The 24,054-nt window shown below is 57.8% G+C and overlaps 1 protein-coding gene across 17 annotated transcripts in view; it reads right to left on the bottom strand.

The window, feature by feature from the left end:
- SARNP (SAP domain containing ribonucleoprotein) overlaps positions 1-24,054 on the bottom strand; it is a 43,530-nt gene that overhangs the window by 7,818 nt on the left and 11,658 nt on the right. For 6 of the 17 annotated variants that reach the window (XM_075133726.1, XM_075133727.1, XM_075133735.1 and 3 more), the window contains one exon: positions 8,091-8,180. In XM_075133726.1, coding sequence (XP_074989827.1) covers positions 8,091-8,180 — 90 coding nt within the window. The other 11 variants (XM_075133733.1, XM_075133739.1, XM_075133730.1 and 8 more) reach the window with 9 other exon arrangements.

Genomic DNA, 24,054 nt, shown 5'->3' with positions numbered 1-24,054 from the left:
GCAGCTAATTACAGCTGCGGCCGGCGGGAGGGGACAGGGTGGGCAGCGGAGGGTCCCTGCGGGAGGGGACAGGGTGGGCAGCGGAGGGTGCCCCCGGGAGGGGACAGGGTGGGCAGCGGAGGTCCCTGCGGGAGGGGACAGGGTGGGCAGCGGAGGGTCCCTGCGGGAGGGGACAGGGTGGGCAGCGGAGGGTGCCCCCGGAAGGGGACAGGGTGGGCAGCGGAGGGTACCCCCGGGAGGGGACAGGGTGCGCAGCGGAGGGTCCCTGCGGGAGGGGACAGGGTGGGCAGCGGAGGGACCCTGCGGGAGGGGACAGGGTGGGCAGTGGAGGGTCCCTGCGGGAGGGGACAGGGTGCGCAGCGGAGGGTGCCCCCGGGAGGGGACAGGGTGGGCAGTGGAGGGTGCCCCCGGGAGGGGACAGGGTGGGCAGCGGAGGGTCCCTGCGGGAGGGGACAGGGTGGGCAGCGGAGGGTCCCTGCGGGAGGGGACAGGGTGGGCAGCGGAGGGTCCCTGCAGGAGGGGACAGGGTGGGCAGCGGAGGGTCCCTGCCCACGGGGCCGGGGGACGCTCTGGCACAAGCGAGGCCCGGACACAAGGACGCGGCTCCGGCACGGGCTCTCACCCCGCCGGGGTCAGCCGGGTCCCAGGCCCTGCCGGCAGCGGCGGCTCGGTGGACGTTGGCCATTTCCCCGCCCTCCCGCGCCGGCCGTCCTCGAGCCGAGCTCCTCCAGGACACGCTGGGAGGCTGCCGCTCCCCCCAGCCCCAGCAGCACCCATCCCTGCCCTGCACCCCTCGCTCCTGCTGGGGGTCCCGTCTGCTCCACCCGGAGCCCCCCAGCCCCGTCTCGCCGCGGGGCCACGGGAGCTCCAGCCGGGCTGAGGTCTGGGCCGTGGTCGAGGACAAGGCGCCGAGTCCCTCCAACGCCAGAGCGGCTCGGGGGGAGCTGCCTGCTCTGCCTTCTCCGGACTCGGCTTCCCCATGGATAAAGCTCCTGGGGGTCTTCAGGACCCACGGGATGGCACCGAACCAGCACCGCGGGACAGCGTGAAGCACGACACGGTGCACCGAGGGCAACGACGCCCTGTACCCCAACACGGCCCCGGTTTGCCCGGCCCCGGGGGAGAACACGCAGCTCTGATCCCCGCTGCGCCCAGACCCCCGCTCTGCCCGCTGTCCCGCGGGGGCCATGGCCTCGGGGTCCGGCCGGGGGGGGCCAGGCTGTGCCACCCACCCAGAAGGGCCGCGGGAGGAACGGAGGTCCCGGGGGGGTTGTTTGTTTGCTTCGGAGGACGATGTCAAGAGTTTAACGAGCGCTTGCTTTTGTTCTGGTCACGTCTCCCCCGAGGCTGCGGGGGCTGCACCCCACATCACTGCTCCCCCCGGCCATCGGGTGACCTAATTCGGAGACCCAGGGGCAGGGCTGGGGGGGGACAAATTAGGACAGGGACATCCGGACGACCACCCACAGCCGCACCATGACATACTACGGCTCCCCGAACCTTCCCCTCTGCCGCCTAACAAGACCGTCCGCATGCAACATCCACAGTAATTAAACCATCAACGGGGAGCTTGGCGGAGCTCCACCGGCCGCGCCGCGGCCCCGGGGGGAGACGCCAGAACCAGGGTGATTATCCGGGAGAGCTGGGCACGGTCCAGCCCCCCCGCCGCCGGCTGCCGCAGAGATCGCACGCAGGCAGCAGCACACGGGGCCGTGCCCGGCTCTGGGGACAAGGCTCCCCGGGGACCGGGTGGCTCGGCCCCCCGGCAGCGCCGCCGCTCCACTTCCACCCTGTGGCGGGGATGGGATGTCGACGTGATCCCGACGATCCCCAAACTGTCCCAGGCTCCGGGCAGGAGGTTGCTCACAAATAAGACTTGAGGCATCCCAGTTCCCCGTCCCGCAGCGAACACATCCCTTACGGAGCCACCTCCTCCCCGGCCCGGGGCTGGAAGGAAGGATTCAAGGGGATGGAGGCAGCAACCAGCCATCGCTCCTGCTGCCCGGCCAGCCCCCCGCCGCGGAGAAAGGCCCTGCGGGAGGGGAGCAACCAGCTGAGGAAGGTCAACGCTCGGCTCCTGGGGGAGAAGGTGCGAGAGACCGGGGAGTCTGGAGAGAGAGGAGGAGAAGGTCCTCACAGCAGCCGCCCACGGCCGCCTCCTGCGATGGAATCCCTCCCTGCAGCCCCCCGGAGCCCCGCAGCGGGACCCAGCACATCCCGGATCCTGCCCAGATCCCGCAGTGCAGTCCCGGCTCCCAGCTGCGGGAATGGCGGCACCAAGGCGGGAGGGACACCGGCCACGCGCATCGGCTCCGGCACAAGCGCAGGTGGAGGGCGGCGGCGGGGGCTCGGTGCCGGGGGCTCGGTGCCGGGCTGCGGTGCCATCCCTCCTCGGGCTCATCCGCACTTCCAGGCTCCGCTCCTTTGTCTCCCAATTTTCGTGAATTTGAACAAAAGATGTTTCCAACCCACCCACGGAGGATCTGGGGGCAAGCGGCCGTTGGGAGACGAGGCCGGCGCAGCTGGAAGAAGGGACACGTTGGCACGGGAGCGCACGTCCCTCCCGCCGTGCACCTCGCTCCTCGCCCCATTGTGCAACCCCCCCATTTCTCCCTCTCATCCCCCCTCCCGGCCTGACCTATCGTCCCACTCGCATTTACAGCCCAAGCGTCTGCTGTGAAAAGTGACTTCATGCTGAATTTGGGCACTGCTCGCCGTTACCAGCTCTCACGCTGCAAGCCCCGGCCCTCCTTTTCTTTCGCTCGCTTTCCCACACTTTCTCCCGCTCATTGTGCGCCCGCTGCTTTTTTTCTTCCCCTATTCAGCCCAAATTAGTCACGAGCAGCCCCCAGCTTGGAGAGGAAAAATAAATTAGGTGGTGTTTTAAACACAGTGTGATTGGAATGATTCTCCCCTACGCCCAGGAGGGGAAAGCCCGGCGGGTGAAAGATGCAGCGTCCTCTACAAAACAGCCCCGACCTCCCCGGGGGAAGCAGAGCCAGGGCCCTGCACCGGCCGGCGGCACCGGCGCATCCGCGCGGAGAGGGAGGGAGCGGAGCTCAGCCCGAATTTGGTGCCACGGCCAAGGGAAACTCATCCCCAGCGAGGGGAGGAGACGGCGCGAGGGAGGGAGGGGGAGAAGAGGCACGCGTGGCTTCCCCGGCCCCGGGAGGAGACCCCCCGGGGCAGACGCACCAGCGGGACCCCAGAGGCAGAGGAGAGCGACCCAGGGAGGGGGACGCAGGGCAGAAGCGGGGCTGGGACCCCCCAACCGCTCCGGTCCCCGGGTCAGAGAGCGGCGAAATGGGGAGCCCGTGGTTCTGCCCTCGGCGCAGGGGGAGGGCGACGGCGTCCCACCGTCGCAGCGGGAGTCCCACGTGCCGTCACCACCACCGCTGGAAGCCAGGAGACCGGCAGCGCAGCGTCTGCTCGCCCTCCCCGCTCGGCATCCAGCCACCACCGACCTGCAGCCCCCGGAGAGCTCCTGGACCAGCAGCATCTCACGGCGCGGCAGTCCCCGGCTCGTCCCACCGGACCCCCGGCTATGGCAGGGGGACCTGCAGCAAGCAGACGCGGCGAGGCCGGGAGGTATCCGTGCTTCCCCTCAAGTTCTACAACTACAGCACCAAACCATCGGCCGTCAGAGCAGCGACCACCCCGTCACTCGTACGTAGCCCAGATCCGGGTTACGGCCGGGTCCCGGCTCTGCCCAGCCCGCGCAGCGCCCCGAGGCCGGCGGGATGCAAGGTCTGCACGCGAGCGAAGCCGCAAGAGCAACCCGCAGAGGCAAGGGGGGGTTAGGACTTTGGCCAGGCCACACGAAGTTAACGTAGGACAACCCCTCACCGCTGGCGACGGCCCGGCCAGGCAGGGTCTCTGCCCCCCAGCCACCCCCGCGCAGGCAGGGGCGGCAGCGGCCGAGTCTCCATCTGCTCCAGCTCCCTCCCGGCCGCACGCTCCGGCCCCGCGCCCCGGCCGCGCCATGCATCAAACTGACAGATACCAGAATTGCCTTGGAGAAGCAGTTTTATTATGAAACCGAGAATGAAATGCAGCGTTTGCCCTGGCACACTACAAAACATTTCAAGCAAATAACCAGCAAAAAGATGATGCGCCAAATAGAAAATACATCTTACAAAATCCGACATACAAAAAAAAAAAATCAGAATAACGTTATTACATTAAATCAGGAAGGAGCAAGGGAGCCTCGTTTCACTCAGCCGCTGCCAAGCCAAGCCACAGAAGGTAACCCGGACCCCGCGGCTCCTAGCTGCCCTTTGGGAAGGTAAACAAACGTCCAAGGTATTGCTTAGAGTCACCGCGGGCACGCAGACGCAGTCAGACTGCAGACATTAATGGAACAGAAGCGGTTTGAAGACTTCTACGTTAAAAAATATATATATATTGCTTATTAAGAGTCAGGTATAAGCCTCTGAAAAGCTCCATTTGTACACACCCCCGCTGTTCTCTAGCATCTTAAGGAGCCAAGCACGGACACGGCAAACCTCCCTCGAGGTTACGGTCAGAAATAAGAATCCTAGGACGTCGGTCTTCAGACAAGAGAAGGATTTCAGCCGCAATGCCCACCTAAAAATCCAAGCAGACCGACAGATTTCTGCTTATGCCTGGGGCCGAGGTACCTGGGAGGGAAAGCTCTGCACAGGGTGGGAGATGCAGCGGGACCGAACACTGGCGAGTGGAACCGATTCTCCAGGCAGGCAAAGGAGGAAAGGGCTCAGGCAGCTCCTCTCTGCCCCAGCGCCGCCGGCTTCGGCCTCCCACGCTTCTCCACTGCCACCACTTCTCCCACCCACAAACCACCCCAGGGAATCGCTCTTTACAGCTCCCCAAGAACAAAGGTGCCGTCTGGAACACTAAAGCAGCAAAAAACGCTTCACGCGCTGCGGCAGCGCTGCCTTTCACGTGCCTCGGCCACATTTTTTTCCGTAATTTCACCGAAAGGTTTACGGATAACGCAGCAGAAGGAACCGTGTTCCTGCACAGCTGCCAAGAGCTTCCACACTCAAAACACAGGTCCCAGGACAACGCCGGTGCTCTCCTGCACCGCCTGGCAGCCCGGAGAAGACCAAGCCTGCGAGTTAAACCAGCGTGGCAGCTACGCTGAGGCAAAGAGAGGACAGGGTAAAATCCAGCCTGAGAACGCGCGTGGGACAAAGCGACGCTGCTGGTTCGTCGCTTAAGAAGAGAAACGTCTCACTGACCTTAGGGGAACCTGGAAACGTAGGCGAAACACCACGAGCCACAGAGGGCTTAACCAGGCGGGATAAATGAAGCGGTGAGAACAGGCTCCATTTGCAAATGCATTGCCACGGTTTCCTCCTGGTTTTAGGACACTGGCCTTGATCTAGGGTTAATGGGCAATTCTGGCTCTGACAATTCCCATTAGCCTCACCCTCAGTCGTGAAACTGCCCCGCGTGTCGGCTACCACACGCGCCACTTCCATTTTTGAAAACATGAGACAATATAATTGAGAAAATCCTTCCCTGACGTTCAACCTGTCAGATCTCAAGACGAGGCAGGGGTAAGACGGCAGAGCTCCGGAGCAGGACTCGTGTAACGCATCCCGCTCTCGAGACGAGGCCGTCCTCGTCCCGGCCAGGACGCAGCTGAGCCTCGGGGCCCCACTTCACAGGGTGGAGGAGGAGAGGACCAGGGCAGCCCGAGAGGTGGAGACGGCATCGGACGGCAAACAGACACCACACTTCAAACCGGCCCCTGCTTTAAGGACCGGGAGTCCTTAAACTAGAAAAGCTCTGCTGCGGGCAGAGCGAACCCTGCTCTACCTCCGTTCCTCAACGTTTTCCCTTCCTCATCGCACAGCAGACGCTGCTCCTACCGTTGCTCTACCCGCCTGTCTATCTACCGGGCAGAGTTTGACTCTCCCCTGCACCGGCGTTTCCCCGCGGCACTCGGAGGGCTCCGGGACACTCTCCATCTCTCCCTGCCGGGCGATACCTCCGCTGCAAGCCGCTGCGAATGGCCCCACCAGCAGCTGGGAAACCACCGGACCGCGGGACTGCGGGCTCCTGGAGATGCACCGAGAACAGTTTCTTCTTTTTGCTCAACTTTTCTTCATTTTTAAACTTCGTAACTTGAAAAAGAATAAGTAGCACAATCATACAACTACGGGGGATTCCCTGTCTACTCATCACTAAAACCTAGAGAAACAGTGTGGGAGCGAGAGAAAGTGGGGGAAAGAGAGAGAGAGAGGATGCACGCACTCGAGAGGCACACTGCAAACGGGCTGGAGCTAAAAAGGACCGGCATCAGACGATCCCAAAGCGTTCTGCTCTTTTCCTCTTCTTTGCCTGCAGAGAGGAATTACAAGAAAAAAAAAAAAATCAAAACCGAAGAGAACCAAACGAACAAGTTCTTTAAAATCTCACACAACCCGATGGAGAATTTGTTAGATGTTTGGTATCGGTAACAACGCCGGAGCTCGACGGCTCCGGCCCTTCCTGAGTGCACCAGCGCCGCGTTAGCTCAAGGAGCTACGAAGTTTTGGTTCTAACGGGGCACAAAGAGTGCCCAAAATCCGGTAGCAGGAGCATACAGTGCCTGCGATACAGTGCGGCTGCAGTCACTTCGTCCTGCTGGCAATGCGCTACAAAGGGCTGAGCTGGGAACAATGACTACTTCAGAGGCCTGGAAACCCTTCCAGGCAGTGGGGAGGTGGGAAATGTAAAAGGGCAAAGGGTTAACACTCTCCTATTCATGGAAAAGGTGAGAGGGACACACTAAAACGCATTAAATATACTATTGCGTCTCTCAGATATGCCTTTAAGCCGATACACGAGGGGCGTATAAATCTTAATTTTTAGCAGGATAAATAGCCCGGGGGCAACAGAAGCCCTAATCAAGAATCTCCAGGGGAAAGGTGCATTTGAGTGCACACAATACCAGTAAAAAGACCTTTTTGTTCCAGGCACAATCTCCAAGTGACCTAACGGAAAAGCATGGAATCCCTCGCCCAGCCGCCCCCTCCGCGCGGGCCGGAGGGGCTCATTCTCCCATGCTCGGCAGAAGGCTGGGAACGCCGCTCCCCGCTTCACGCGGGGCAGCGTTTCTGCAATAAACCCAAAACAAAACACGCACACACACACAAAAAAGCCCCTAAACCCCACCTGAATTGTTGAGATTGCTCTTAGGAACCAAACAAAACCCACTTCTCGTCTGTCGAGCCCAGGAGCCATCTGGTTAAGCAGTTTCCGAGACCCAACCCTCGCCCTGCCGCAACCTTTGCCATTCGATTGTTAGCGCGGGAGTCCCCACCCCGGAGGGGTCCCTTTGTCCCAGGAGAGGGGTGCCCGACTCCGGCTGATCCACTGGAGCCGTATTTATGTGGCACCATAGGTGTGCAGGGCACTCCCCACCTCACTTAACGTAGGGGCTACCGCGCCGGAGCACAGCCTGCATGGTGACTTGGAACAATTTGAAGCAGAAGAAAGCGTAAAAGTACATAAAAGAGCACAAAATTGCCCTGAGGAGCTTACAAATTTAAAAGATGGGCCAAAACCACAGAGGACAGAACAAAGCATGGAGCAGAAAAGCTGGAAACAGGGTCAGCATCTCATCCTCATTATACTGCAGAGTCTCCGGGGATTTATTGGTGAAGACCTACAATAGCATCCAAGGGGAAGCAGGGGGTCCAGGAGCATCCAGGACACAGGGAATTGCAGAGTACAAGGAGCAGACAGAGCGAGTCAGCTCAAACCGAGGGGGAACGGGGTGGGAGAAACTGGAGTAGAGCAGATGTGCCCCCTGCCCCTTCTGGAAGCATCCGTGCCATCCCGCAAGAGGAGGAGCTGGATGCCAGCACGTGCTGGCACGCTCCCGTGGCTCGGTAGCCTCCAGAGCAGCCCATTTCCAGCAGGAGCCAGGGGAAAAGCCGCAACAGATCGGCCGGCAGGAGCTCAGCGCTCACTGCCACGGAGAAGAGGCCGAGCGGCCACAGGAGCGCGCCCACCCACAGCTCGGGGTCAGCCCCGCGCCCGTGGCGGGGACCGGAGTCGCGCTGCCACCCCCGGGACTGCCACTGCTCCCCTCAGCACCCTCAAAAGTGTTTTACCTCTGTGTCCTCTGTAGCTCCAGCCCCGGCTGAACTCGTTACAATGCCAAACCGCTCCTTTCTCTTCTTCAGTTTCTCGTCTTCTTCACTCTGGCACAAAGAAGGACAAAGATTTATTTTGTTGGCAACGCCCCCGGGTGCTCGTTTAATGGTAAATCGTGTTCCTACCCCCACGCCTGCAGCCGGCTACCACAGCACCTGCTAAAAGTTGGAGCAAGGCAGCGGAGACGCCGAGAGCGGAGCAGGCTTCTCTGCCCGGGCAAAGCGCGCTGCCCGCAGGGGATCCCGGCCCGGGCTGCAGAGGAGCTCCTGCAGCGCGCGTCAGGTAACGAGGGTGGCTCTGGGCCTTCAGCAGCCATCAACGAAGACGAGGGCAGCGTCCACCTACCAGCCCGCGGCACGACCTCCTCGAGCAAAGCCCCGGCCCCTCAAGCCCGCCCGTCGTTACAGCACCGGATCGTCTTTGCCCTGAACGTCTTCACCCGAGCACGAAGGAGGGCGGAAGGGAAGGACAGGCGCTCGTCACAGCTACTGCCACGGGGCGCAGGTGGGCAAGCGCGACGGAAAATCCAGCCTCAGCAGCCAGAACCTCACCGTTGTCTGGATGTGGTCTAGGAAGGATTTGGGGGAAGCGTTCACAGCTCTGGCCGGGCCCGTAATGCCCTTGGGAACGCGAGCAGCAGGAACCCGACAGTCACCCCCACGAACAGACGCTGTGCCGCTTCTCTCGGAAACGTTCTCGTTTGGAGATGGAGGCTCAGCACTCACCCCACCTTCCTAAGTCTCATTTCATTTATTTCCAGCCCGAGCGAGCAAATTTCTACTGACATTTCCCAGAGCCTTCCGATCCCTGCTTCTCAAGGTTCTCCAAAAAACCTGGAGGCTTTTTACCTCTGCTGCCATCACGCACACTGATGTCCTGATCGCCAGTAACAGCCAAACCCATCATCGCACAGAAAAGCCTCAACGCATCCATTTTCTGCGGATTTATTCCTACCTCTGGCTGTTTCGTGCCTCTTTCAGGCCATTTCTACGGTTAAGGCCGCCTGATGACTTTGCTAGGCTCCTACCCCTTCTCCCTCCCGTCATTAAGCACATCTCAGAGCTCTCCCTCCCCACAACCCCACATCTCGTTATCCCGGGGAGTGCGGCTCACGCCCAGGCTCTCGCTCGCCGAAGGGTCCCCGGCCGCGCCGCCCCGATGCACGGCTTCCCACCGTGTTGAGGAACAAGAGGTACCAACGCCATCGCCTGGGGTTTAGAGCAGGGGCACCAGGCAGAAGGAAAACAAGGGCACAATTCCCAAGAAAATGCGCTTCAAGTCCCAGTGCTCCACCTGGATCAACTGGAATTAGCCGGCCAAACAGAGGGATCAAGCTGGAAGCTTATCCGTTTAAGCTCGAGCAGCCATCAGCAGCCAAATTTGACCAAGAGTGGCACCGGGCACCCCGTTAGCGAGCGGCGGGGTAACCTCCCCATGTCAACACCTTACACAAACGAGGCCACAGCGGCCTGCTCAGCACCATCGCTCCCGACACGGACGCGCGTTGTGGCAACGGGGCTGGCTGAGGCGTTTGAACCGAAAGCTCCGAGGTTCTCGCAAGCTCCAGCTCCGTAGGAAGCTGCCAGCAGCCGTGGCCCAAACGCGTTTGGTTCCTCCCCGTGCCTTCCAGCCCCTCACCGCTGCCGAACACCGCGGCGAGCGCTGGCAGCCCCACCGAGCCCGCGGCTTAACCTTCCTTCCCAGAAATCCTCTGCGCAGGACGGTTTTAAGGTGGCTCCGGCGTTAGGACATGGCCACCTCCGCCCACCTGCTCTGTTCTGGTGGTTCTCCTCTCCGCGGTTTGATAGCGAAGGTTCAACCACCCTCGGCCCTCCCCGGTCCCACCTCACGCAGGAGGATGGAGGGGGACAGCGGGTACGCATCTGCCCTAGGCTCTCGTGGGGGAGCAGCCCAGAGCCCTCTCCCAGCCCAGGTTAGGATTACTCCAGCTTTCGGCAAGAAGCAACGTCCCAGAAAAGCAGCGGAACTTGAGGGTTGCGAACAAAGGGCAGCGGGAGGGATGATCACCACGGGGCCAGGGGAGAGAAGAAAAAGTCGCTCGCTGGAGCAGCACAACCTACGCCCGAGCTGTGGCCACACAAAGAAAACCCAACCTGCGCGACAGCGACGTGAAGCAGGCTCTTAAAAACCATCGCTGCTGCCCGCCTGGTTTAAATCCTACGAGCAAGAGGACGGCCCCACAGCCACTTTCAAGAAGAAAAGCGCTGTGTCTTTAATAAAAGGACACGGGAGGCTCCCAGGGACTGCACCGAGCTGTAGGTTTTTATTTATTTTTTCGGTAAGCCACCCCCACCACTGCCCTGCAGGGAAAGCACATAACCGTCCTCCTAAATCAACACGGTCCTAATGATCTCGCTCACTTGACCCCCTAGCACGACAGTGTCAGATGCAAACACGCGTACAATAAACTTCACTCCATCTTTAGCTTCTCGCTGACAGGTTTTGATTCATGGGGTGCTGAAACCCATCTGAGGAAAATTACCTCTATCAAAACGCTGCTATCTCTGCATCTATCAACCCCTGGTAGTGCCCCGGGGCCGTGCTCCGGCGTGCAAATGGGTGCACCAGCATCTGCAGGGAAAGCTGACCTTTCTGGCAGGATGTCAGATTTATTTTCTAACCTTACTACTTCTAGGCTTGTTCCCTTTGCACTCACGCCACGATAGTTATTTTGTAGTTTGTCTACAAAGGGGGGTGGGGGAAGGAAGAGGGGAAAAAAAAGCTTTTATGAAGGACCCCAAGCCCTGCAGCAAAGTCTTTCCTGCGATCTGGTAACAAGGGAGCGTTTACACAAGCGCATGCACCGTACGCGATCCCAAAGCTTTAATTCTGAGCCCTGAATTTCATCTGCGGGACCGCAGGGCGCTGGCACTGCTCCGCACGGGGCTGCTGTCAGCAGCAGCATCCCACCGCCACGGGAATCTGCCTCGGGATCCGCTTCACCTCCGCGCGAGATCCGGGCTCCCTCTTCGTCTGGAGTGCCCGGTCTACACCCCAGGGATTCCCGGCACCGAGGGAGCAGGCTCTGCACCACCCCAGGCAGAATCAGGCCCCTTTGTCCCCAAGCTGCTGCCTGCCCTCTTCCCCGCAGGGACAGCTAGAACTGAGCGGAGGGATGAGGAGAACCTGAAGGCGAGTGCCAAGCGAGGAAAGGGGGCTCGCCCCGCTGCACCACGGCCTTTCAGCGAGCCCCGTGCAGCACCCAGAGAAATCTCGGGCTTCGAGCAGTTTTGTTTCTCTTGAAGCAAAGTGACGCGAGTGGGGGAGCTCCCGGGAAGAGGTCCCGAAGGGCAATAGGGGCTGCACAGCTCCAGCCTGGAAGAGCGCCTGTCGGCACTGATTAAATCCAGGTTTAACCGCTTGTCCTCTGCCTCGTATCGCTTATTCCCAAAAGAGGGAAGGATCCATTTAAAAACGGGATCGTTCCCTCTCTCCCAGGAGAAGGCAGAAGTGCTACGGCTGGTGCCGGAAGAGTTAATGCCAAAAGGCATTAATGCGTGGTTTCCATGGTGCGCAGAGCTCTGGCACTCACCGCTGCCCTGCCGACAGAGCGGATCCCAGCTCGGATCCCAGCTCGGATCCCAGCTCGGATCCCAGCTCGGGGCAGGCAGAGCACCGCTGGTTACCTCTGACCACCACACACGAGCTCCCTACAAGGGAGACCTCAGCCCCGCGCCGGCGGCCAGCCTGCCGCTCTCCTCTCCCACCCGAGCCGGCAAGCTGCAAGCAGCAATTCCTGCAGCGGTGGCATAAGGAGCTGCGGCAGCAGTGCTGCGGTGCGATATTCTGGTTAAGTTACCTGCAGGACTCAAACTTTTAGAGGGGAAAACCGCACCGTCGGCCTCGCTCCTAAAGGGCGGCCAAAAGTTGATCCCAGATCACCTAAAAGCATCTCACTGCCTTTGGTGTTCAGGGCAGGAAGAGGAGAGCCGCCCTCGGCCCCAGCGCCTACAAGCTTCCCATAAATGATTCACCACCAGCATCCCTGATCTCCGCTCCGAGCGAGCGGCTGCCAAGGACGAGGCCAGCACCCATTAAGACCCCCCCCTCTGCTCCCAGCACCCAGGTCTCGGACACGGAGGTCACGCCGCGGCTGCTCCACGCGTGTGCTACAAAATGAGACTTCAGGAGCAGCGTTCAGGCTCATCCCGAGCAGCTGGGTAGGGAGGAGCAGGAGGAGGAACCAGCCTGGCTCTCCGGCAGACCCTGGCACAGGTTCAGACCAGGGGAAAGGGACCAACGCACGGGAGATGCTCCCCGTGTTCAGCTGTCGTCTGCAGCTACGCCCTGCTTTGGCCAGGCTCGTTGCACGATAACAGCCACGTGGAAGATAAGGCAACAGCCTTCCTCAAAGGGGCAGCTCCCCGACGTGCAGGGAAATGACTTGCCTGGTGCACCCACTCTGTATTTTAAAAGCCCACATCGTTACGAAACCTCTGCCCCCGAGGCCAAGTTTCGTGCTGCATGGGCAAAGTGCTTCTTTCTCCGCAGATTAACGCATCCCCAGGAGGAAACTGCTCTGGATTTGCAGATGAAGCCCGGAGAATCCTCATCACAAATGCAGAAGACGGACACGAGCCTCCGTAATCGCATCCTGGGTGTTTTCATTCTCGGCGAATGGAAGGGTGTGTGCCCACATGTGTGTATAAAACTGGACCCTTCTGGTCACTCTCCTGTATCTCGCCGCAGCATGACGGATGGCAGGATGAAAAGCAGAGCCCCGAGGCTTTCAGGCGATGGTAGATTAATGATGACATGGCCTTGACCTCCAAAAGGTAAAGGTTATGAAACACTCAAGGGTAACTGGGCTTCCAATTTCATACCCGGAGGGTGAATGACAGCAACCGATGGTTTTATTCTCAGAAACACTCCAATCCTAGGACGCACAGCTGTCACCCACCACCTTTTTGAAATTCATCTCAACGTATTTATTCCTCCTGTTTCTTTCCTCTCCGAGCGCTGCTTAAGTCCTTCTGGAGTCGACGCTCCCGAACACCAGCAAGCGTTCAGCGGGGAACGGGAAGCAACAGGGAAGCCCAGGGTTTATACCGAAATATTCCACGTGTGCCCCACAGCCCTTCCCATTTCCATCCGCAAAATCGCCTTTCCTGCAGATCTTTGCCTTGGAGCACACAGAGCAGGGTGCAGGAACGAGGAGCGATGCTGGGTTTCGCGCTCCGCTCCTCCAAAAGCCCGACGAGACACAGGGGTGATCTCAAGCTGCCCCGTTCGACCCAAGTCAGCAAGGCTCTTCCGTCTCCAGCAGCACTGCGTGCCTCCAGCCCGGATTTGGAGCTGGTCGCGAGGGATATGCGCCGAGACTGAGCCAGCAGAGATAGTCACAGCCTTTCTGCAAAATACCGCCAACAGGAGACTCCACTTCGATTCGATACATGCGGCAGGAATATACATTAAAGTCCCTACCACAGTCCTTACGCAAACAGCACGTTAGTGCTGGAAGGACCCTCTATTCCGCTGCCATGGAGGAATGGCTTTTCAACAGCGCAGCTTACACCAAATCACACACCGGAGGCGGACCCAAGGGTCTCAACGCATTGCAGAAACATCAAACACAGCTTTATCTCCACGGGAAACGGACACCAACCCCCAGTGCCAGAAGCTCAACTTGGGGATTCAGAGAAATGTCCCATTCACCGCCTCCCAGCGAGACGGTGGCAACGTCCAGCGCAGCCGGGTCTCACCGATGGCCTCACCCAAACGCACCCCAGGCCAGCCTACGCCCCCGGGCGATCTGCACACTCCCTGCTGCCTCTTCTGGAACTGGGTTACAGAATTAGTCCACAAAGTCACCTAAAGTTAGAGCAAGGCTTGATCTTCTGGCTCACTTCATCTGTTAAAAACCCACTCCAAGTGCCTGGGACAAGCCTAGTGCACGAACAGACCAAGCCGCAGGTCTCTGAAGATCTTTATTGATAAAAAGAGATGGGAAGCATAAAGAGCACGAGCTGTTGGAAACGCCGTGCCCGTTCCGGTTGTACACCGGGAGGTCCCGATTTACTCGCTCACACCAATGAAGCCCGAGCAACACAGGAGCAGTGACCGGCTGCTCTCCTGGACTAACTCGCCTTCTCAGCTACGGTTTTCTCACACAAGCCAAGGGAAAGAGGCAACCGCAAGCTGGCTCCTCGTCCTTCCTCCCAACGTACATCTTGGAAAACAGGTTGGGAGGGCAAAGAAAAAATCCAGCTGCAGTGTTTTTCTGTAGATGGGGTCGGGCAGGAGCCCCACAGCCGGCAGTTCTGACGTTTCTCTGTGTGAAGACACCACGGCTTTCACAGTTAGAAGTTTATGCTCGCCCCAAACGGGATCAGCAGGGGAGGAAGAGCAGAAAGTCACAGACATGTGCTAAGAGTACACCTGCAACTCTCCCAGCGCCGAGTTGAAAAGCATTCTTCAACTTCGACGTCAGGGGCGAAACAAACTTGTCAGGAATGCCGCTCGGCCGAGCGAAGGAGACCCGCTTCAGGTGCGCCACAAGGCAAAAGGCCTCGGAAGGGCTTTTTATCTCTTCGCACCCGCCAAACAGCATCTTAAACATCACATGGCATTTGCAGAGGCTCTTCCCTCCTAAAGTTCACTGGCCCCAGCGCGGGAAGGCTTTGAGGCGAGCCCCAGCGCAGACCCCAGGAGCACGTTTAGCAGCGAAACACCTGGCTCTGGAACGGGAGGCCAGCAGAGTTAAAGCCACTTGGCAGGGCAAGAGAGTTTTCCCTCGAAGAGTCCAGCTGTTATTAAAAAGAGGCAATCGGGCGATGACTAAACATGATTTGAATTGCACATTAGCCCCAGATTTAAAAAAAAAAAAAAAAAAAAATCCATTCTATTCAAACTCAACAGGCGCAAAAATGGCAACACACCACGGCAACATTAACCCTTCCCTGCAAGCGGCAGTGCAAATCCACGCGCCTCGGCAAGGCAGCGGCACACGCCGAGCCCACCGCGCTGCGGGTCCGGCAGAGCTCACCGGCCAGCTGAGAAGGGCCCCGTAGCGTCCCAGTGCTGTTGCTTCACAAGCTAAAGAAGGAGACAGAATTGCAGTGAGTTTGTAGAACAAGAAAACCCTTGGGTGCAAACGTGCCCGCTGCGATGGCCATGGTGGACAGCAAAGAGGATCACCGGAGGCACGTTCATTCTCCCGGGTACATAGCTTAATTTTGACTCAAACGTGGTTTTATCTCCAGGCTGTGTGCACGTACCCAGGGGCCTGGGAAGCCAGGTGAGCGCTCACCACTCCTAACCCCAAAGGTAGAAGATTTTTAGCAATAAGCAGGTTTGGAGAGAGACCAAAGAGTTCCCTCCTGCTGCCCAGAAGCCCCCAGGCACCTGTGGCCTGGCAATGACTTTGCACCCGTAGACTGCCCACGGCAAAGAAGCGTCAGCAGCTCAAGGGAGCACAGTTTGGGACCCATCAGTTCAAACGTGACCAGAGAAAACTAAACCGGCCTGCAAGAGAAAACTGGCAGGGCAGAGCAGCACCTTCCAGTGCAATTTCACTGCCCGGAGTTTAATTATAAGAGACGTTGCGCTAATCTATAAACTATTTCAAGCACTAACCTCCAAGCAGAGAAGCCCAGCGCTGGCCATAACTCAGCCTTTCTCCCCCCGTTTACACCTGGTTTCTCTTTTTGCGAAGTAGCAGAGCGAAGGCTGGATTATCAATTCTCTCCTAGAGCCAGCCTTTTTTCTCTGCCAGATAACTGCCTGAGCTGAGGGCACGCCTGGACCCCGCACGTCCCCACACCAAGCCCTCACCCAGGCAATGCCAGGGGACGGTCCACGTTTGACTTCTGGGCTGGACACTTCTCGGCCTCACCCCACAGACCATCCTCCTCCTCCTGGGCAGCGGCGGCAGGGGTGAGCAGAACAGCCCCACCTTCCAGCGGAAAGGCAAAGAGAAATCCTGCGGAGGGAGGACCTGGTGTAGGGGGTCACTCGATTCGATTTCGGACAGGGAGCCACACCCAAGTTAGCTGCCCTACCCCAGCGAACAAGAATCGCCCTACAGAAAGAGCTGACGTCCAAGAGCATCCAGGGCTGCCTCCAACCCACAAGGTACCGCGGCAAAACCAAACAACAGCCGTCTGAGCGGCAGGCTAAGAGGAAACGCGCCGGCTGACAGCCTTCACCCGCACACAGCCCAGCTCCTCTAGAGAGCCGGGATCTACGTGGATGCTCATCACTTCCACGCGTACGAATCTTCAGACCTCTTTCAACCAGAGGAGATAAAAGGCGGTGGGTAAAGCACTCAGGAAGTACCTTATGTCTCATCTTTTATGGTCACTTGATTTGGTTTCTCCAATATCACTAAAAGCTTGAAATTCTAGCGGAGCTCAAAGGGAAATCTAGCAAAAGAGCTGCTGCTCTGCAAATATTTGACTAACTGAACCTTAATAATCGTTAAATCTGTGCATTTATTCCTCCAGGATGGCAGCTCGTGCGCCAGCTGCACACCAGAGCGGGAACAGCCTCGTCCACGGGGACCCCTCCTCTCCTGGCCAGACCTCCGGTACGAACACCCCCTCACTCGCTTTTATGCCTTTTAAATAACAAGAATGGCCAGAGCCAAGGAAAAGGTATATTAGCCACTAAATTACCCGTGGAATTAAGCTGTTCCATCCCAAACGTTATTATAAGACCGGGTTTTTAAACAAGCTTCTTCTGGCCCTGTGGGATGAGCCTGGCTGCCTAATGGTCCAACCTACAAAAGCACATTACACATCCGCAGTTAAACCATCAGAAAACCTAAATCCACGCGTTCTGACAAAGCCAGGCCTGGGAGACACCAGCCACGCGCCAGCCGCGTCGCTGCGGGGCACCCGCTCGCAGACGCTTCCGCAGAAAAGGTATTCGAGATGGTCCTGGACCCGGATCTACGTTCAAGCATCAATAAGCCCCCGCGAGTTCAGCGCTCCCCGACGCTGCGCCCGTCGGTGCCCCAAAGGACCTTCCAGAAAGCGCAGAGCTGGGGAGGATCAGCTCTGCTATCCGATAACCGCATGGGAGAGGGTTTTCTGAGGAGGTGAGGCTTTCCACTGCCGAATTGGTAAGACTTGGAAAACTTTTTGGGACCTAAGAGCGTGGATCATTTGCGCTTACAGAGAGTTTTCTGTAATGCTCCTACAAAACCGTCGGCACCGCGTGCTCGGCCGTGAAGAGGAAGCTCAGGATCCCCCTCAAAAGCCACAACCACGAACCAAAGGCTCAGGGCCACATCACCGCAGAGCCCGGGGGCTGCAAAACCGTTGAGTCTTCCAAGAACAGAAAGAGCTGCTTAAGTTATCTTAATTAAAAGGATTAAATGGAAGGAGGGGATCCTCAGCAGAACTGCACAAGGTTTAATTCACCAGCAGACATTCCTCGCAGTCCCCCTCCGCGTGTGCGCAGCACACGCACCCCTCCGCGCGTTTCACAGGGGCGTTTTTGGGGCTGTTTTTACTTTTGTCCTCCGCGGTGAAGAGGGGTTAAGGGGAAACCTGACTTTGTTTCCCCGGTTGAGACTCGAATGGGCTCTGGAAGGCCGGGAGCGAGAGCCGGGTCTGCCATTCTTCCCCGGCTGCTCCTCCAAATTCCTGCAGCCAAATGGTTCAAGAGCCCCTGAATGGGACATAATGACATCATTGATTGAATCATAATAGAGGGGGAAAGGGGGGGTGGGGAAAAGATGTATTTGTGTTACAGACAAAAGCGAAGTTCTGTTTCACAGCGGGGACCAATGAAGAACCAGATGACTGGGCAGAGGGAGGTCAGAGAGTCCCCCCCAGCATTGTCCCCCCCGGGAGCGAGCCCTTCGCCACTCCCCGAAGGTTTGTCCGGGACGCGGAGCCCTTTCAGGCGGCGCCGGGATCAATGCGCGAGCAGGAGTCCCCCTGACCCCGCGCCGCGCTCTCGTCATTTATTTTTAAAATGACATCGTGGGTGTGTGTAAGTGCGCGTAAAGGGCTGGGGCGGAGGGGGAAGCGCTTCCGAGGAATAATGGTAAACACCAAATTGCTCCAGGAGCCGGAGCCGGCAGCAGACAGGAGCCGCAGCGCTGAGCCACGCAGTCACTTCTCGTCTGTTCGTTTCACAACGGCTTCTTCCCTTTGCGATAGGGCTGCGGTGAGCACGTAACCGCAGTTTGGGGAGCGGGTTAGCTGAGCCACGACGGTGCTGCACCGGCAGCCGTCCCGCAGCCCAGCAGAAGACCCTCCAGCCCTTTCTGAGGGCAGCCGGGCGCCAAGTCGACATTTCTGCTGGAAACAAAGTTATGGGTTTCTTCAACTGCTGTTTTTTCATCCTGCCTAGGCTAGAGAAAACATCACACGAAAAGATAACAAAAGCCACAGTCTTATCAGCTGTAGAAGGGCACAAGATGTCCTCACGTGCCCAACCACAGGAGTTTCCAAAGAGAAGGACAAAGAGAAGGACAATGAGACAGCGCACGGATCCCACCACCAACCCTGGAGACGGCTCCGTGTGTAGGAGAGCCAAGGGCAGGCTGCGGGTCCCTTACACCACCCTCGGGTGGGCACAGGGGCTCCAGCCCCGGCGGGGCTGGCTCTGACAGCACCTCCCTCCGCTCTTTCCTACAGCCCGAAACCTTCGCGACCAGGTCACGCGCACCCCGAACTCCCGCGGCACCAAAACCCCAGTCACTCAAGCACTGAGCACAGTAAAGGGCAGCTCCACCTTTGCCCGATGTGGAGTTTACTCACGGGGAAGTGAGAACTAAGCCCTTGCAAGGCCCCTGGTAAAGTGCAAAGTCAGAAAGTCCAGAATTGAAAATTCAGGAAAATCCTGGCAGATAAGGAACAAAATCCACAGCAGAGCACGTGCAGGAGGGACAGGAGTTTGCCTGCAGGGGGGTTCGCAAAAGGCTCTGGGGAGATCGGGAAGAGCCCGGTCGCGGCGACGCCTGCTCGCGGACGGGGCAGCCGGAAAGCAGCCAGCAGGATGAAAACAACACGACCAAGAACGCGCGGGGCAGCTCTGCAACCCCAGCGCCTCACTCGCTGCCCCCACGCAAGACCCGCGCCGCTGCCCGGGCCGTCCGAGAAGCGGAGGAAGCCGGTGGCAAGATTTACAAGAGCGTGGGTAGCTGAGGCAGCAGGAGAGAGGGAAATTATTTTGGATACGCTGGAGAGGAAATGCCAGAGGGGAGGAAATAACAGCAGCTGAGAGCACAGGTGACCGAGGGTCACAGCACAGGCACCGCGAAGGGATGCTTCGAGACGCCGGCTCTCCGGCTTTCCAGCCCCGCGGGCACAGCGACTCACCCGCCCCAAAGCTGAACTTGAACCCTTCTGGCACTACCGAGTTTTAGGGGAGCAGCAGGAAAGCACCGGCATCTCCACCAAGGCTTCCCGGGGCCGCTACGCTTGCATTCCCGTGCGGTTACGTGCCTCAGGCACACGGTCAACCTGAAAGCAGGAAACCTGAAGAGCGTAACCTGTCGTTTGCTACAGCACACCTAAGGCTCCTCATACCTCGCGCAGCGTGACCGCGCTTTGTGTCTCATTAACTTCACTACTTCCTATTAGCGTGACTCACTCACAGGAGCAGGGAGTAAAACATTTCAAGAGCAGCGAGCATCAAGCCACTAAAACAGCAGAGACTGTGGAGGCAGGGAACTGGAGCGTATCTCAAGCTTTTAAGATCTGCCTAGTCCAGAAAGGGCGACAGCCCCTTGAAAGGCGCCTCAATCCAACACTTGTGTTTCAAATTCATCTTTACTCTCCCGCACAGGAATCAACGCGCACAGGGTCAGGCGCGCAGCAGCCTGCGGTACGTGACGTTGGACACGCCAGTGCCGAGGCTGGTTTCTCCCGCACACAGCGGTCGCAGCTGTTCAGGTCCACGGGCACCCATCGCCTCGAGCTCCTTAGGGCTTCAGCGAGGTTTCTGCTTCTAGCAGCAAACCTAGATTTCTTTTCTCCTGCGTACCAGTCTAGAGTTATTTGCAAGGGACACGGCTGGTTGGACAAAACTCGTTATTTGCCTTCCAGGAAACACGAGACCTTAATTTCCTTGCACAATCCCATCATATGTTAGCTGGATCACCAGGGATCGGGACTGGAAACCACAAATCCATTCCTCTTCCCAGAGGAGACTTGCATGGCCCTTGGCCGGAGTGCATCGGGCCAGTGAAGACCACCACAGCCCTCACGGGGAAACTGTTGCTTTGTCTTAAATGAAAAACACAAAGGGGAAAAAAATTGAGGTCTGTTTAACCTTTACATTTGTCTTGTAACCTCAGGTCTTATCTTCCACAGGGCTGCAGCCCTGCGAAGACCTGGGTTCATCTTCAAGCACACCAGCAAGCCACGTGCGGGCACCTAGGCTCTGCCGAGCCTTCCCTTCCCGTGCCTACCTCTCCGACAGCGGCTGCTCTGCCCGTTCGGCAGCATCCGACAGCCTTTGTCCCCAGGCGCGCCGGTGCCGCGCTTCACCGCGTCCAGGACGGGGAGGGCTCTCTGGGTGCAGGAGTGTTAAAAACGAGACTACAGCCCCCCGTTACAAAGGGTGAACGTAAACATCTCGCCCGCCCTGCCCTCCACCCAGGGAGGCTGCCCGCGCCGGCGATTCGGTCGACACAAACCCCTTCCCCAGGCGCCCCGGGAGGGGGCAGGGGCGGCGGAGGCCTCGCTTACAGCACCCTTGTGTTAAAACGTCCACGACTGCCAGCACTATTCTTCACCTTGTCACTTCCCATTATCTTAAACCAACAGGCCCGCATTCAGCGGCTCCACTTGGAAAATAGTGACGTCGCTTTGCAGGCTTGGGGGAAGGAGCGGCGGCGAGGGGACAGGCGGCACACACCGATAGTCACCGCGGCACGCAGCGAGCTGAACACGGACCTGTGCGGGGCTCCTCTCAGAAGTGAAAAATAAGTTCTTCAAGGATTAGTGCTCAGCTTCCAAAAATCCTTACAGGGGCCAGCTGGGAACTCTCCAGCATCCACCTGCAAAAGCATTAAGGCTGGAGTGCCCCAAAGCCGCGCTTTCTCTCCTCAAGACTGAGGTTTACCTTTTGATAGGGAGGCTCTTACCTATCCGCGGTCAGACCTGCTCAGCTACGGCAAAAAAAGGCACGAAACGGCTCAGCCTCCTTCCAGTCATCTGCTGCTGAGCCCGCCCCGAGCACACCCACAGCTAGCACGGACTAACGCCTTTCTGGACGCACAGAACCGCATCTCGCCGGCTTCGACGCTCCTTGCTAGTCGCATTATTTCGTATCCGGATCTCCCGACTTTGGTTCTGCACACCCATGCAATTCTAGCTGCGTTCTTCTATCTGACCTAGTTTCCACTTTCTGCAGGACTACTGAAAAGTTTCTGCAACAAGTAAAAACGAGGTGTGTTGTAGAGGGCTTTGCTTTCATTTTACTCCTTAAACCTGGACTATTTTTTAATCTTCTCCCCCTGTAAATCCAGCTGCCTTAGTTACCAGTAGTCCAACTCAGAGGGAGATGGAAAATCCTTTAAAAATTACCTAAAGCAGCTTTTTTAAATACCTAAAAATATTACGATTTAAAAGCACAATGTCACGGGAATTTCAGGGCACGGGGAAAGAAGTCCCGCGTGCGGCACAGGGGCTCTGCCCACGGAAGCGCTCTCATTCATCGTGCGGTCTATCACGACATACCAGCTCCTCCACATCCGGCACGCCACCCGGCCCGTTCCACGTGTCACTGGGCTGCTGTTCCAAGGGAGAAAAACTTCTTTTACGTGGCTGATTTAAGTAGCGCCAAGTGCTCCGTAAACCCGCTCAAAAAGCGGAGCCCGTGCAGCGGTGCTGAAGAGGAAGGACGTGCGGACAACACGCAGGTGAAGCCATCAACTTCCCAGGACAAACAACCTCACTACGAATCCACAGCGTGGTGAAGACCCTTTCCTGGGCCATCTTTTATATATATTCTAATCACAATGCACTACAGAAGGTAAGAGAGAAGGCGAGAGAGGAAGAGGAATTAAGATGAAGCACACAGAAAGAGAAGGGGCTGGGTTGTAACCCGGAGGAGACAGCTCTCCTCTGCCACAGCAGAGAGAGGGTGGAAAGCGGAGAGGACAGCAACGGAAAGACATAAAGCTGCTGACAGCCAGAAAAAGTGAAATTTGGGGGGAAAAAAAAAGTAACATTCAGGGGCACGTGCCCTTTCAAACAACGCGGGAGCCATCTCTTCAAAGTGACAGCAAAAGCCATTTCTTGACGACGAACTGGCCACGTAAGCCAATCACGCTTCTCAAAAACGCAGGCATATGCCACCACGCGTGACACGTCGGTCCCTGGTGCGAGCTAGAAACAATCCTCGTCCACAAATCCTCCTTCCTTTCCCCTGCCAACATCAGCACGTCCCCCCCACCACCACCCTTTGCTTCCTTGGTGGTTAATAGCTTCTCATCCGGGGCTGGCAGGGGGTGTTTGGAAAGATTGCAGGCAGAAAAATTATCCAGGAAAAGGATTCCTCCTCAGCACGTTATTATAAGCTTGCTGGAAGCCAAACAATTAAGCCAATTGTTTTCTCTTCTCATTTAGCTGTTTTGTACACACACAGACTTTCTGCTGGTCCACTGACCCCTGCCCTCCTGCAGCACCGCACGAACGTCACGCAGCCCGGCTGCCAGCTCCGGCCAGCTGATCTCAGGCGAGCGCAGCCCTCGCCTCCACGTACAACACATTCTCATTAACCGGAATTAAACCGGCGTTAATCTAGAATCATGACCGACGGCCGTATTAAAACGTTAACTCTTCCTAGCCGGGAGAGTCAGTACCTTTTGATCGAGGGGATACTTTGGCATCCTGCGCTGCTACCGCTGCTCAGGATCCGACCTGGACGCCCGCAGGGCTCTCGACACGTCTTATGGCCACCACGTGCCAGCTGTAAAATGGAAGACTTGCGACCAGGCAAAGAAAAATGAAGTTATTCAAGGTGACGCGCAGTTTGAGAGCCGCACTCCCCACTCCACAGACACAGAAACTTCCCCTGCCCCGAGAAGTCTCCGAGCTGGCGAGGGGACGGGCTCCCCGTGATGAGGAACAGGAACGCCAGGCGTGCATGCGGAGATTTGCAGCAAAAATCCTTTGTTTCGCCCCCAGCTCGGGGAAACGCGGTGGGGAGAAGAGGGCTCCGAGTGCGGGCTCCTGACGGGGAGTGACCTCGGAGCAGAGTCACTTCACCTCTCCGCTCCCAACCTCTGAACGGCCGAGGGTTAATCAGCTAATTGTTCGTAAGGCAGTTTGAGACCTCCACGTTAAAGAGGAGATATAAAAGCCAATTATTTTGGTCATCTGTTCGGATGGGGAAAGGTATTTGATAGTGTAATACAAAGGTGGCAAACAGAGCTTTTATGTTATCCCAAGGGCTCTCGCTGTCCATTTGGTGCCAACACTTTCTCAGCAGGAGACTTACAAGGCTATTTTATACATAAAGAGCAAACCACCCCCTCGGAGAAATGCTTCTGAATCACAGCCACGACGCAGGCAGCTCCCTCTGCAGCATCCAACCCTGCATATAAACCGCGCAGCTAAACATCCTCCCCTGGGGAGCGGAGAGTTTGAGTGTTACAGGGAGCAGCTGCTATAGAGAGGGAACATTTACAAGTGTGGGGGGTTAAGTACAACTAACAGGAGTCAAGGGATGGTAGCTTTAGGTCAGCGAGCGTGTGCTCGAACAGGAGGCCTCGGAGGGGAGAGTCAGTGCTACAGGGAGATAAACGCTTGCTTGATTTATTTTAAAAATTAATTTGATGGCCCCGTGCTGCCTTGAGACAAATGAGCACCTGCCTCTTCTGCTCCAGCACAGCCAACCTTCCTGCTCGCCCGCTCTCCTCCCAGCGACCGGGGTCTCGCTTTCCCTTTAGGCGGAGAGGAAGAGGATTTTAAACTTGAAAGATTTCTATCC

Source organism: Calonectris borealis, chromosome 30 (genome assembly GCF_964195595.1).
Source record: "Calonectris borealis chromosome 30, bCalBor7.hap1.2, whole genome shotgun sequence".
NCBI lineage: Eukaryota > Metazoa > Chordata > Aves > Procellariiformes > Procellariidae > Calonectris > Calonectris borealis.
This window is presented reverse-complemented; position numbering and strand designations above follow the sequence as displayed.